At 36.6% G+C, this 16,050-nt stretch overlaps 1 protein-coding gene across 4 annotated transcripts in view; it reads left to right on the plus strand.

Annotated features, from left to right (window-relative positions):
• LOC100892783 (neurofilament heavy polypeptide) overlaps positions 1 to 16,050 on the plus strand; it is a 67,261-nt gene that overhangs the window by 17,576 nt on the left and 33,635 nt on the right. For all 4 annotated transcript variants that reach the window (XM_030980446.1, XM_030980444.1, XM_030980447.1 and 1 more), the window contains exons 3-6: positions 1,461 to 1,700; positions 2,766 to 2,907; positions 7,715 to 7,835; positions 12,665 to 12,832. In XM_030980446.1, coding sequence (XP_030836306.1) covers positions 1,461 to 1,700; positions 2,766 to 2,907; positions 7,715 to 7,835; positions 12,665 to 12,832 — 671 coding nt within the window. The remainder of the gene's footprint in view (positions 1 to 1,460; positions 1,701 to 2,765; positions 2,908 to 7,714; positions 7,836 to 12,664; positions 12,833 to 16,050) is intronic.

Raw genomic sequence — 16,050 nt, forward strand, 5'->3', positions numbered from 1 at the left:
AGGTGGAGCTAGTACATGTGTACAATATAATTATGTACATGTAGGTTGAACTGTTTTGATAAATTATCTCCAAAAAAAATATATGCATATAATTGCAATCCCTAATGACTGATTGACAGTATCAAGGAGTTACTGGTCAAATTTCAAGATCAGTCTTTGAACCTAATCTAACCTAAGAATTTGTAATATACTGGAAAGCAAGATTTCTGCTATAAACCAACCACCTGAATGTGACTCTTCCCTTGTCTCCCAATGATGTCTGCAACTTGTCGTTTTAAGCTATTCAACTTTGTACATGTGCAAATGTATTTAATCGTAAATGTACTGTACATGTACACGTACCCCTACTCTCTCTCTCTCTCTCTCTCTCTCTCTCTCTCTCTCTCTCTCTCTCTCTCTCTCTCTTTCTCTCTCTCTTTTTATATCTTTTTCTCTTTTTCTCTTATCCTTCTCCCTCTAAACCTCTTTCTCTAGCACACTTTACTGCTCTCTTTCTCTCACCCCTTCCTTTATGTCCTCTTTCTTTTAATCAGTACTGTATGCTGTATGTTAATCATGCACTTTTTGTTGCCAATTCAAAGTCATGAAATGACGTCAAACTCAAGGATCTATTTGGAGATTGCCATTTCAATTTGCATGGTTGTGATTGTTATCTTAACTTGGATGCCTACATTCTACCCGGGATAGCTATGTTGACATACAAACCCTCATGTAGAAAATGCACTGTGAAGAATATGAACCCTGCATATTCATTCTCTTCAATAACTTCTGTTTTGTTAAAGAGAAGGTCGAGTTCTGGGAAGAGGTGAAAAACAATTTGTGGGCGTTATCATTGTTATGATGTAAGTGTGGAAGAACATCAGAGACAAAATGTTCCCTGAAAAGCATGGCTCTTCAAATGCATTCATATTCTAAATATGGCATGTAACATCATAAAAATCGGGACAGATTTTTATGCCACATGTTTGTTTAGTCCCATATACACCTTTCTGTGTACAGTGCTTGTAAATTTACCAAGACTGGGCCAAATTTCTTATCATTTTGATGATTCTAGAACCTTGCAGTACACACCAATAATACTTGTATGCCAGATGATCAACCTTTTTTGATCGTTTCCACAAAGTTTCTTTAATGCAATCGCATGACCAGAACTCAACTTTATTAACAGCCAATATTTTGATAAAACCTTTTTTGTCTACCAGAACTGTGTTTCCTTCCTCATGCGTATGATGATGAAAATATACATGTAATCCTCATTTATTTATATTTTAGTTCTCTTTTGTATTCCCATGGTAGATCTCCCCAATTCTGCATAGCAGGGTAAACAAATGTAAAATTACATGTATTTATGCTAATCTCATACTTTTTTTTGGCATACGTTATTTTGTACTATGTCATAATTATGTCATCATCTTACATGTTTGAAAAATTATTTAATTAATTCTTTATTTCTTTGACAGTTATCCTACCACCTAACAAGATGTCTGTGGCTGTTCAAGTGGTGAACGGGAGAGAGCAAGGCACGGAGGAGGAGGAGGAGCTACAGGAAGCAGGGGGCGGAGCTCAGGAAGCTGGAGGGGGAGGAGCTCAGGAAATAGAGGGCGGAGCACAGGCCATGGACATAACGGAGGAGGATATGGTGGTGGTGCCTCGCAGCCCCAGAGAAGAAGGGATGAGCGACAGTGAATTATACCAGTCAGGTAGGATGGACATTTGCCACTCTCCACCCAGGTGTTGAATGGGTACCCGGTAGGATGCGGCAGATAATGTGGTTGGATTGGCATGTGTACTTGCAAAATAGCTGGAATACTCCCCAGGGAGTGGAGCGTGTACACAATCATGTATGGATTAGTAATTGAATCCAATGACCAGGGTGATAATAATTACATTGTAAATCATTTAGAAGTGTAGTAATTAAGTGCTGTACAGATTTGACTTTAACATTATCTATTATAATTCCACTGGGTTGAAACGAATTAGATAGTTTGCACAACTGCAGTGGATATGACGTTTGCATTCTAGCACAAGCTTAATGGGAGGGTGGGGAATGACTATTGGATTAACTTGGATTAGTGACGATAGTATTAATGAGTGAGAGAGGTAGATATTAGTGTAAGAGTCATATCACATTACTCATCAGAAGAGACTTATCAAGGAAGACTGCCTGGCAATTTGAATTAAAATTTTCCATGGAGCTAGCTTGCTTGATGCAGTATAGTGACCTGGTAGGGTACCTCTATTTGGGGGTGGGAGTATTGGGCCAGTAACACATTTGGGCAACCATACCATTTTTAGTGTTTTTTAATCAGCTTGTATTTCAAATACAGAGTACTTTTGAAATACATGTTGAGAAATCATTTCAGAAGATCATGAGAAACAAGAAACCATTGTGTGAAACATCCTTTCAGTCACTTTTCTAAATTAATGTAATGACATCTGTCTGTTTCGTTATTTTGTGTTGTTGCATTATTTAAAAGGAACATGGATCTTTCTGTCGTGATCGTTTATCTTTAACTCCCTGGATCATTTTTTCTTGCATTCTATTGAAGACACCTTACATGTACTTCACTTTCAAATTCTTTCACAAACCATGACAAGATGTTAATAATTATTTTTTATAAAGATGATAGTAGAATTATGGGTACATATAAGATTAGATTCAACTGCTTTCAAAACCCAGAAAAAATGTAAAAAATATATTAAAGCCATGTATGATCAGATCACACATCAGTCTACATGCTGTATTTGTAATATGATACTTACAGGTGCCCCAAAGAAGAAGAAGTTCAAAGCATGGAAGTCGATAAAGAAGATTTTCAAGAAGAAGAAGAGTTCGAAAGGATCAGAAGGGGACTCAACACCAAACAAGAACAAGTCTAAATCAACAAGCGAACTAGAAACAGGAGGGTAAGTTAGTTTGGTTGGTGGTGGTTATTTTACCTGACTGCTAAGAAAGCATAAATGTTTGTTAGTAAGCAACCAGAAGGTCGATGGATTTAGGTCCTCTCCAAGGGACCTGGTAATGAGAATTAATGCCTTACCAAAAGGCAATAGCGCATCGCCTTGGTTTAGAACCCGGGTCGCCGGATTACGAGACCACTGCTCTACCAACTGAGCCATTGCCCCTCCTCTGAGCTATCACGCCTCCTCTACTAAGTACTATAGGGGGACAAGATGGGGGCTGAAGGCAAGAAGCCCCTGAATTTCTAAGAAAAGAAAATGTAATCAGTATATCTAGAGGGTGATAGGAGGATGATTCCCATTTCTCATACCTAACTCCTGTCTCCATGAAAGAGGAAATTGGAAAAGGGAGGAGCCCCCCTAAAACTAAATTATTTTTTTAAAAAATTAATGGCATGCAAGTATTACACCTCCCCTGCATTCCTTTTATGTTCAAATTCTGGCTAAACCATTCAGCTTTTACAGTTTAATAAATGAAGAAAAAAAGGAGCCCCAGTTAAAAAAATTCTGTCAAATAGTTGAAGTAAACTTTCTCCCCTCCCTCCCCCTAAACTAAACATGAATGTTGCGGACATGAGGTCATGACATTTAGAGTAAAGAGACAATCAATCAAATCATAGTACTTCCTTCAATTTTTACCCCCTCTGAGTTTGACGTCCTGATAAAGTGCATGATATCAGAGATCATATGACTATCAGATCATGTGACGTACATCAGATGTGTAATGATATTAGATTGCAGACACCTGATAATTCAGGTGGTTGGCGGACTAAGGTGCTAACACTCACTTTTCTGAAAAATGAATTACATTCATCAACTGATATTTGAATATTTCTGTAGCATCTGTAAAATACAAAACTTTAACAATTTAAACCTTAGTTGCTCAAATAACAAAGCGATTCTGCAGCAGTGAAGTTACACAAAACCCTTTTTCTCACATTAAGATGTGCATTACAGAAACAGATGATAAATTTGACTTTTGAATGCATTTATTTCAGAATGACACTTTTATTAGTTAGCACCTTGTTGCAACAACGCCACTGATTACTATCAAAGCTCCATCTGAATTTCTGTGTTCCTATTAGCGATTGAACCCACTTTAGAAATTGAAAATTTGTTCCTTATTTTAAAGATGATTTCGGACAAAAATAATATAGGACTGATGTACTTGATCATGGTCTAGTTGATTTTTGGCACATATGATTTTGAGAAATCAACACATGATCTAAATTTGTACTTTCTTTAAATATCTTCAATTGCTATCAAACTTTCATCTGAAATTTTGAATCTGTGTAGCCATTGATTGCTATGGCAATAGAACATTTTGTCATGTTATCTTTAGAATGATACCTGACAAAATCTAAAAAGGAAACAGACTTACAGTGTACGTAGATGTATGTATGTTCTGTTTGGCAAGCACACTCCAGTTTTAGAAGCATGATTTTGTAGATCTAAATTTTATCTCAATCTTACTTTCCTCTTCAATTTTTACGCGATTGAGATTTGATCTGAAATTCTGTTTTTCATCGTGATTGAACCCTATGCAATCAAACATTTAAAGTTGATACTCTAAGCAAATAAATGTCCCTTAATTTGTTACCTACGGCAAGTATATGTTATTTTTAAGTTTTTCAATTACTTAGTATATCACAAAAAATTCTGTCTACTCGAAATCCTCAATTGAAATGTCTAAAATATCCGCCTCTCTTTGCATAGAAAATCAGTCACGACGCTGGTCTACTATTTATGACCTCACGTCCGGGAGAGAGTATATTCACGTACCCGGATGTTCCATAGCAAACATGTGCAGAGTGATACGATTTTCTGCATATTTTTGTTTCAAAGGCTGAAAAGTCTAATAAATCATAATTCTATGTACAATTCTTTACCTTCCCCTAGTACTTCATAGTATTAATATCAATTCCCCTTTTAAAAATTATGACATATACATGCCAACGATGTGCTATTAGTCGATATTTTCACCATGTAATTTTTGTTTTGGTGTTGAAATCGGCCCAGGCACGGAGTGAACAGTAGCTGTCTACCCATGCACAGTTCATTACCATACACTACAGCGATCTCCCGATGGTTTTTTTTCCCCATGTCTTTCGCCTTCCTTGGCCCTGAACATCCTTCATCTACCAATTCTGACACCGGTAGTCAGGAGGAAGTCTTTGTTAGTTGTTTTTCTTAGCTGGCAACGTCGCTTTCATTCTCTTGCAATTGCCGATAAACATATAACTAGCGCACGTACGTTCCATCACAAGCAAGCAGCGCCTAGAGCAGCGGCTTGGTCTTACCTCCCGATTCTGCTCGCTCCACAAACGTTCATGCAAGAGCCGCATCACTCGCCAAAATATTATAGAGGAAGCGCGCTTGCATGATCTCGTTCAAGTTTGATATTTTACAACATAAAATGTTTAACTGGTACTGTATCCTTTTTTGAGGCAGTCACACACATCTATGATAAGTACTATCATAGTTCTAGACCTATTCGTTTTACAAAACTGCTCATGTACACTGTACATCAGTTCTGATGACAATATAATGCATCCGCCTATTCATAAGTGCACGATTTAACTTTAATTCCTAAGCAGTAAACTCGTCTTAAATCTCTACCAAATAGGTGAATATGAGGATATAAAAAGAAATCAGCGACTGGAAAATGTTGCTTCGTTATTTTTCATTCAAATGAAAACAGAAAATCCATCAAATATACTCCTTAACAACAACAAATCTAAGCTCTGACAGGATAGCATTTACGTAGGGATATCACTGCCATTCACTCTCACTGAGCCCATGACTCCCGTTCGTGACGTCACGGATAGAGGCCCGACTCTACGTGCACTTCCGGGTTTCAGACTTAGATATTTTGGTAGAGTTTACTCGAATAAATTCATTATTCTAAACTTGTTTTGTCGGGTGGACACCATTTGGTGTTATTATGAGGGTTAAAAGCTTTCTATTTATGTAATTATCTCAGTATTTGGGATTGTCTTAGAGTATCAACTTTAACAATTTCCTACAAAAAATCTTGGGGAAATAGAAATGAATAGCTATAATTTTAGAGACATACTTATTTTAAAAATCATGATCTCGGGTCATAATGTTTTCTTACTTCTGCAAATTGTGATGAACATCCATTTTTTTTTCTGTGCAGCCATAAACCTATGGTGTAAATGAAATATTCATTTTCATTACAAATTATGCATAAAGCAGAAATAATACAAAAATAGATGTGCTTTTATATAGTACTCAATGTGAAGGCAGAAAGCTTTGGCATTAGAATGATGATATCAAAGATCATAGTATGATCCACAGTGCATTTCCTGCTTATATTTATCAGTGTAGATCTGGAGACAGGGAAATGATAAAATCATCACATCATTGGGTAAAGTAGGTGACATGTGATAGATCCTGTATGAATTACACACAACATCTCAAGATCAAAATAACTTAATTTAAGATGTAAAACAAAAAATAGGTTTGATCAATTCTTATAGAGCAAAAATGATGAGATACTAAAGCTTTTCTTGCATTATTGGTGTATTCGCTTGCAATATCCTTCTTTCAAAATCATAATAATATGAAGTCCTTGTACCTTACAAGATAATGGCCTATTTGCTATGTCTCCCAGGCTGGGCTTGGTTAAATTTATACAGAAAACGATCCAACGACACTCCTTTCGGTTTAATTTCCCCAACAATCTATATGATGAAGGCGTGTACGAGGATGTGGTTGATAATAAAAATTTGATGATGCTCAGAATTTGGCATTCAAGCTGAGCTAATAGACATGGCTCAGGAGCGTTAGAACAAAAAAGAAGAACATTAATTCACTTAGTTGGTTTTCCCTGCCAGATTTACAGTGACATTCATTAATTACCGTATGACATCATCAGGTAAGATGGAGAACATTTTGAGGGAATAATGCTGGCTTGATAAGCTGTCATTCATCCATAGATCAAATCTGTCCATCCTATTTCAACCCTTCCTGTTTCATGTCAGTGGCAAATGCCACCCCAAGCTTTTGAGTTGGCGTTTCATAACTTTTGACTGAAAATAAGGGATTTTCTTCCCTTGAAAGCATGAACATAGTTTTTATGAACATTTTGAACTATAAAGAGTGTCTACTCTCTTTTTTAACGCTAAATATATAATTTTTTTTTTTTACTAGGATTCTTGGAAAATACATACATAAATCTAATATCTATTACATTCAGTAGTAAAATGTTTGGACAGGGAGAAGCAGGGTCATATACATCCACTTGCTTTAAAGGTAAAGACCAGTATTGGAAATGCCCCAGTTTCAAAAAATGAAATGGAAGCTCTCATTAGCAATCATGTGAAAGAATATGTTTTGAATAATACATGATGATAAAAAATTTGCCGGGAAACCGCCTACTAATTCATATATTTGGTAAATTTGTTTCTCTCATGGTCTGTGAGAGATATAGGGTAGTCCCATATACATCTTTCTGTGTATAGTGCTTGTAACTTTACGAAGAATGGGCCAAATTTCTTATCATTTTGATGATTCCAGAACCTTGCAGATGCTAGATGCTAGATGATCAACCTTTTCTGATCGATTCCACAACGTTTCTTTCACAATGCAATCGCATGACCATAACTGGTCTTTACCTTTAAGTCAAATCTTTGGGAAATAAAAGTTTCATTTTTTTTTTTGGTCTTAAAGTTCAATATACAATTTCTTCTTTCAATGATGTATTTGTTTATTTTTTTCATTTTTCTAGGGATGAGGAAGGTGAACTGAACAAACGCATCAGCATGTCAGAAGATAGTGTGTTTACACCAGACAAACCTGCATCAGCCAAAGACAGGAGCTCCTATTCACTCAACACATCAAACCTGGCAGTAAGAACAGCTCCTCTATCTACAAAAATATGTTTAAATAAATGAAAAACAGTCTATACAAGCATGTTTGAAATGGTCACCTATATTTTGTCTTTCTCTCTAGGAGCGAATGTTGTTGAACCTGTCTAGAGAGCTACTTTTTCTGTTATCATTAGGTAGACTTACTATGGATTTTGGATAGATTAATAGATCTGACTGTTATTGCTATGCTCCATACTTTTTGGGAAGGTGGCTTGGATCAAACTGTTTTACAGTCTGCAGCCATAAGCCCTATGTAAAAATGCAAAAATTGTAATCTTTGAAGACTACCATGGTTAGGATAGATTTGAGCGAGGTTTGCGGTTACATCACGTATTCCCTGGGTCCTGACAAAGTTTTTGGATAACAATGTGTCCCGGGTGACGTTGAGTGTTGAGCCCTGGGCATTATATCTTAATAGTATAGATGTTTACTGTACCCGCATGGCATATGATATGGGTTGGGTCTGGATAAATTTGTTCAGATATCATTTACAGCTACACTCCCTCATAATCTTTGGTTGTTTCTCACAAGTTCCTTTGTAGAGAGCGATTGGATTTGTTTGTATGGTTGTAGCAGTGTCCATGTACAACAAGGGTAAACATGATATCATAATAATTCAACTCCTGTTTTAGAGATTGGACATTTACTAAATGATGCATAGATTTGTCTTCATGCAACTTGGCTTAGAACTATCCATAAATTCAAAGTGGTTCTTCCACAGTGATGCAATACTCATGGCACCTTTCCAAATTGTGGGAGGACTTGAATGAATTTGAATATGACAACATCATTAATCATCAAGATAATGTGGTAAGATCTTGCGGGGTATCATCTAAGCTGCGTCACATTTGACTTAATATCTAGGATTAGGTCTTGGGTTGGGATGATTAGCACTATTCTCACGCCAACATCCCGATTGTTATAATATGGGAATTGATTTTTCATTTTTTTTTGCAAGTCATTTCCTATCCGTTACTGAGAATTCATTTTTGTGGATGCATTAAACATATTTATTGTAATTAAGCCTCTTTTGTCTCCTATAAAGCCCATTTTAGATTTTTCACAGCAATCCACCTCAACGAAATGTCACAGGGAAGCTTTTCTTTTGCACAAACATGTAAATGAATGACAAAAGGGCAATTTTTGAGGTAAAAAGACAGATATGTACAGTATGTACAGTGTAGCTGAACGCAAAAATCCGGCTCATGCACACTCACTGATCTGAGTCTGATATGATGTACAAAAATGTTTAAACAGTGACTGTTTTTGTTTTGTTTTTATCTCAGATAGATTATTCTCATAGATATTGTATTAAAGCTCATAAGAACAAACAAACGCACTGATTGAAGACACATGGCGTTGAATATTTCATGTTTGATACTCTGACATGAAAGAAGCCTGATAAGAGCTTTATGTTTCACTTTCACTTACTATTTCCGCCTGCTCTCCGCAACCACAACAATGCTCATTCAAAATGAAGGAAGTCCCCTATTTTGCTCCCCCTCTCTTCTCAGCACGAACATTTCACATTTCTTTAACATAGCAAGTACGGGATCCCTAGCTCTCTCATTCTCCACAAAAAATGGGTCAAAGCCTGAACCGATTACGTGTCTTGTTCCGTAATTCGTTGCATTGAATTAGAGAATCTCTCGTCAGCGCTCGGCGGGTCAGCTGTCGCGGGGAGCCATTGCCAAACTCTCGGCTCTGACTCAGCGCTGGGGATTATCAAGGAAGGGTCACCGTTAAAGCCAAATGTGCGGTGTGAGGAATTAAGACGTGGAAGTTGCCTGGGAGGTGGAGGATTGTTTTCATTTCCTTTTACTGGGTAAAAAGATGATGAGGTCATAGGTATCCAACCAACTTAGCTCTCCTCATCCAAAAATGTGTTGTTTAGATTTCATTAAAGACCAAATATAAAGATATCTAAAGAAGATTTTGTACTTTAATACAAAACTATCATTTTATTTCATCCTATTGGCAACTAGGTCTCTTTAGCACTTGGATGAAATTCCATTTCTCTAATTTTTACCATAGAAGCAAATTTGTTTGGCCTACGCGGCTTGGCTATGGTTATTCTCTATGAAGCGTAAACCATACCACAGTGACGTCAGTATTGAAATGCCAATATTTCCTCCTGTAAATGAAGAATGAATATGTTTATCTTGATTGGTGAGATATTAGATACGTGACATCGTGTGAGGTCTTAAAATGATTTTACATTCAGCGTGTCGTCAGGAAATTTGGATATGGGTTCATTTGAGACGAGATTGGGCTATCTCAATTGATTCTGGAGCCACTTCAATGAAATAATCAAATTTTAAGGTCATCAATTTTTCAATGGGATGTTCAGTGTCATGAGGGTTCTACGACACTTGCCTCTGGGACAATTGCTCCATGTTTCTTACACTAACCAAATTACTAACTTCCAACCCTGGACCCAAGATTATCTAACCCTCATCCTTACCCTAATCCTCAACCTCAAACCCAGACTGCAAGCCTATCCAGTGATGAAATAAAGCCTGGATCAATTGTCACTGGATTAAAATGTCTGGTCAACGTCACGAGACGGACCTCTTTGTTTTTGTTTCTTCGGTTGATTCTCATTGACCTAGAGCTTAGGTTTTATTGCTTAAAATACACACTTAGTTAGGGGCTTATGGCAGCTTAGCCCCCTCCCTACCTACCTCCCCACCCTCATGCTTACATACACTGTCCATCCGCTAGCCATCAAATTCAAGTTTTCTCAATACTCTAATAACTTTTTTCTCCTTTGTTGTTGTTGTCATTATTTATTTATTTTGATATTTAAATCTAAATTTCCAAAGAAAATTATTTGTATATTTTTTTCTTCTTCTTTTTTCTGAATTAGGAAATCAGGAAATTTTGCACTTACACATTTCTGATAATTTCCCATGTATTTAAAGCCTATGCCGAAATGGTTGCCAGTAGTTTTGGGCAGAGTTTTGATAAATTTATAGAATCTTTAAAGTCTATATGTATCTTCTGCCAATTCTGAAAATGGTTGCCAATCAGCTGAATGAGGCAGTGTGAGCATCAATGGAAGATCGCACCCTGTGAGGTCTTGAACAGATACAGTGTGTCATCATAATCACAAACTAAAGGGCATGAAAATATGACCTTCTTCCTTCATGGTATAGAAATAGCCTTTGTGGTCAGGATGAACTTTGCTAATTTCCCCCCATCTAGTAGGACTAACAGCTTACTAAAGACAATACCAGTGGGGGCCCCGTACCCTCCCTATACTGATGCAAAAGTTAAATAAGAGTTTATGCCCCCAGGTTATTATCTATTTTAAGATGGAGATTGGGCTGTATGAAGAAGCCTCCCCCGTATTTTCATATTGTTTTGTTAAAGCGAAGAAGCGAAGTGAATGATGTGTAAATCTGTAACGGGCTTTACTGGCATTTTGTGATGTTTAAAAGAAGAATGCACCTTTATAGAAGGAATTAAACTAGACTCATCGGACTTGGCAAGATGTTTCTTATGAGAGGGGTTTAGAAGAGCCATTAGCTATACTTGAAGGCACAAATCGGTTATGAAGCGTCATTGAAATATTCTAAAAATATTCTTCAAAGCTTATGAATATTTGTGTGTGCTATTGTTCAAATCAGAACCTTATTTAGTTTAAGCTAAAAGGACATAGAAAATGTATTTCTATTTTTTCACATCATTTTAATTCAATACTTTATTTCAAACAGTTAAACAAATTTAAAAAATCATATTTATTACATATATGACCATTGTTCAATCCAAGGAGAAAAGATTAACCAATGTACACAATTTGTCTGCTGAGAGCCAGAAGGGCATTACCTTTACTTAATGTAAAATACATACATGTACATGATCAGTTAACACCCTTCTAGATCTAACCTAGTACATATACATCTACACTATTAAACTGGGGAGTGTAAATTAGCAAGGTGTGAACCGAAGCAAATATACTCAAATGAGTTTTCTGATCGACTCTCAACCCATGGCTCGCTATTAAAGGGCATTAGCCGACAAGAGTACCTATTTTCACGGGGCCACCGTCGTTCATGCGTTATGGCAGACGTTAATTCTCGAGATTAGCCGGTCTCGGCTCGGAATGATCTTGACCGAAGAATGCAAGTCATTTCATGACATCACAATATGATTAAACAGGGAAGGGGAATTGCTACTGTCATCGGTAATAGAGAGGGGAAAATGAAATGATGGGGTTACCTCTCCGACCAATTGAAATCCACACGCAATGTACATGCAACCTACAACAGGTGAATTGACAGACAAAGGCAGCTGATTTTGAAAGTTGATTTTGTTGGTGACTTCATTGTTGTCTGACCTTACGTTAAACTGAGCAAGTGTGGAATAATCCGTGAATTGAATGCCAAATTTCAAAATCCTTATTTCAATTTTTACACAGCCTTGTATGTAAAAAGAGCACATGTATATGAAATAGAGCTACAAAGATCTTTGAAATAGTTTTCACACTGTTAAGAGTGAGAAGGAAAAAAATCCAGCTTTTTCAATATCTAGATATCTTTAATATTTGTTAATTCTATCATAGCAACATTCTATAACTCATATCATTTTGCAATGAATTTTTAGATTTTTTTATTTTTTATCTCTCTATGTTACATATTTATGCATATCATTTTACATTTTGCTATCTTCCTTCTTTTCTTTTTTTTAATTATATATCTACGTTTCTATCTATTGATCAAAATCATCTGGTAACAATTATATATTAATTTATCCATCCATCCATCTATCTGTCTACAATTTTTCTATCTATCTATCTATCGCAGGATGAGATTAGTGCCAAACTCAAGGAGAGAGCCAGCTCCTCGGACGACGGCTACGCCCAGTCTAGTGAGGACGCCATGACAACGGGTGACACCACCCACGACAACTCATATGTGGCGCCCTCAGACAGCAGTAAGACAGACAGTGGCATCATCACTACAGAGGACGAGGTGAGTCATGTGATCCCTTGCTGTCACCTGATCACTAAGGAATGGTCATGTGACATATATATATATATATATATATATATATATAAGGGCATCTCATTACTGATCTTTTTTTTAAACATTAGATCTGTATGCATTATCACCTATCAGAAGAAAAGTACATTCTATGAAATTATGAGGCACATTTAGCCTTCATTTAGGCCATAAAAGGGGAAAAATAAGTCTCTAACAAACATTTATACATATATTTCATTTTGCAATTCACATCCGAGTATCTTTATATATAATATATGACTAATTCATGAGGTGATTATCCAATGAATACATTTCCATTATGGGGAAAGGACTTTTGATTTGGCTGTGATCTAATCTACTTCGGTATTTCAAGGTCTTCATTCTATATTCGTTATGAGTAAACCTTTTAAGGATGTACACGAAAGAGATTCTCCTCAGAGGAAATGAGATTTATGGTTATAATCTTTAATTCTATAAACAAAATTAGAATGACGTTGAATACTAAAATATCAAAACCTCTTTGAAACTGAACATGGAAAAGATAACCACCTTGTGTCATACCACTCTTCAAAAGAATCATTAAACATTTCAAAATTCAACTAATCTGATGAATATATTTTAACACTTGAAATTAAATCCAGCTACAGATCCAGCTACAGCTACAGTTAGATGATATGGTTAGAAACCAAAGAGGTTTCTGAATAGATCACCACTTGGCACAATGCCTTCAAAATTTGCCATTCTCCCCCAAGATAATTGTAGTCATTGACCTAAAAAAAAAAAAGAACTCATTATGAAATAATCAGCCTTGGAACACAGACTTGGCAAAAAGGGGCCTCTACTAAAATAACACAAAATGTGACGATTGAGCCAAAAATCTGCAATAATCCAAGCGATTCTGCAGTTGTCTTTAGTTGGCAATGGGAATGAGAAATCATGGGTTTATCAAATTTTTAAAAATTTAATTCTTTGAAGGCTAGTGACAGGATTGTCATGCATATGTCGAGATTAAAGATTAAACCATGTGGTGGTCTTGTGGTGCGTGTTCGGAAGCCATTAATCCCTGTATGTAAATTCTTTTTAAAGGGTTTTATAATTTTAAAAAGCTAAAGCTGTTTCAGAAAATAAAGACAGTCCTTCCACACCCTGAAGCTGATTAATTTCTTGTTATGGGGCTTGGATGGGCTTTGTTTTTCATTGTACTTCATTGTACATAGAATTCTAGATAAACAATCTCAACACTTTCTTTTTGAAGGAAGATGATTAAGAACAGTGACCATTCAAGGGTGCAATGTTTACTAGGCTTTTGCCTGTTGTCAGCCATTGTCACCTCTCCTTTCCAGACTTGTTTAAGTCTTTTTTTCTTTTCCCACCAGAATATACAGTGTTCAAATATATCTGGGGAGATTTTTCCTAGCTCCATGGTTAAAATTGGTTGGTACATGTACCCATGATCGTGTGAAGGACCAGATGAAAGCCTCAACGTTTAGAAAAAGACGTCACAGAACGTTTATTGTTGATGAAGATTTTCTATAAAGCTGAATAATGGACCCTACCCAACTTCCTTTAACCAACAGCATGGCCTGTGGGAGCATTTGAGTGCATCTTGAGCATGCTTTGCTTGTTAGATTATAAGCATAATGTTGACAGCTAGAGCATCTTGGGAAGGCATGAATGTCTGCTTGAAGTACATGTATGCTTTCAACAAAACACACATGTGGGACTGACTGTTCAGATCTTAGTCATTCTAGAATCCCATATGATCATTCTATGTTGAGGGTCAATACCCTGAGTTCGAAATGGATTTGAGTAAGCACAACATCTGGAATTATCGGGAGAACTGATCCTCATTGCCAAATATCCCTGTCATATCAACCCATGAATCATAATTGTTGACATACTTTATTCCAGGACAATAGCTCCCCATCTACCCGTGTACTCACCCAGGACTACTCCTGCATAGGGGAGGGGGCAGGGGTGGACTCAGTGACTCTTTCTGGTTGGAACAATTAGATGAGTGCATGTATCTACTTTGTTAGGTATTTTTATCACTTTGCTATGACAACTGAGCATCCCAAATGTTATTTTACCAATCCATACACCTACACATGACTTTCCTAAATTAGAGAATATTAATAAGGTCTTAATCTTTTATTAGGGGTGGGTATTGATTTAAATTTATGAAGATATATATCCTTCAAATAATGATTGCTTTGCAGATAAAGATATGATCATTAGACATTGTGTGTCTAGTCTTATCATTATACGATTTTCTTTACTTTCTAATTTATTGAACTAGTTGCAAAATGAATACATTTTTTATCTCCATATTGTGGACCCTGCAAATTACTAAAGTGGTCATACATATATGAGACGTTTGAACATAGGACTCTTTGCAGTGCATCACATGAATATGCAGCGTTGCAAATAGTGAACCGACTGTGCAACCCTTTCCTGCAGAAAAAATTGAACTTGAAATCTTGGACACTGTGCGTAAGTACAGGAAGGGTAGTACTGTTGCACCCCTGTAAATCCCCTGCGGTAACACACACCTAGACTTTGGTCACCTCGCCTACCGCAACTGGGGTTGCATTACACCAGGGACAGGTGTCGTCTTACCTCACTCCTGTCTATCGAGGCAAGCACATTGGTAGCCCCCTTTAATCGTAGGAAGCTAACACACTCCCAAGTAACCCATACCCACTACTTGTATTTTTATATTTAATAGAGAGAGGGCAAAACAACAACATTGATGCAGAATTTCTTGACCATGTTCATATTTCACCAGGGTATGCTCTTATTGATCTTTAAAGAGAAGGTTGAGTTCTGGGAAGAGGTGAAAAATAATTTGTGAGCGTTATCATTCTTATTATGCAAGTGTGGAAGAACATCAGATAAGACATGTTCCCATATTCTAAATATGTCATGTAACATCATAAAATTCGGGGGTAGGATTTTTACGCCACGTGTTCGTATATTCCCATATACATCTTTCTGTGTACAGTGTTTGTAACTTTACCAAGACTTGGCCAAATTTCTTATAATTTTGATGATTCCAGAACCTTGCAATACACACAAATTCTTATATGCTAGATGATCAACCTTTTCTGTTTGATTCCACACCGTTTCTTTCACAATGCAATCGCATGACCAGAACTCACCTTTATCTTTAAACTGTGCAATGCAGGATCTAGCCATTATTACTA

The sequence above is a fragment of the Strongylocentrotus purpuratus genome, unplaced genomic scaffold (genome assembly GCF_000002235.5).
Source record: "Strongylocentrotus purpuratus isolate Spur 01 unplaced genomic scaffold, Spur_5.0 spur5_scaffold_11, whole genome shotgun sequence".
NCBI lineage: Eukaryota > Metazoa > Echinodermata > Echinoidea > Camarodonta > Strongylocentrotidae > Strongylocentrotus > Strongylocentrotus purpuratus.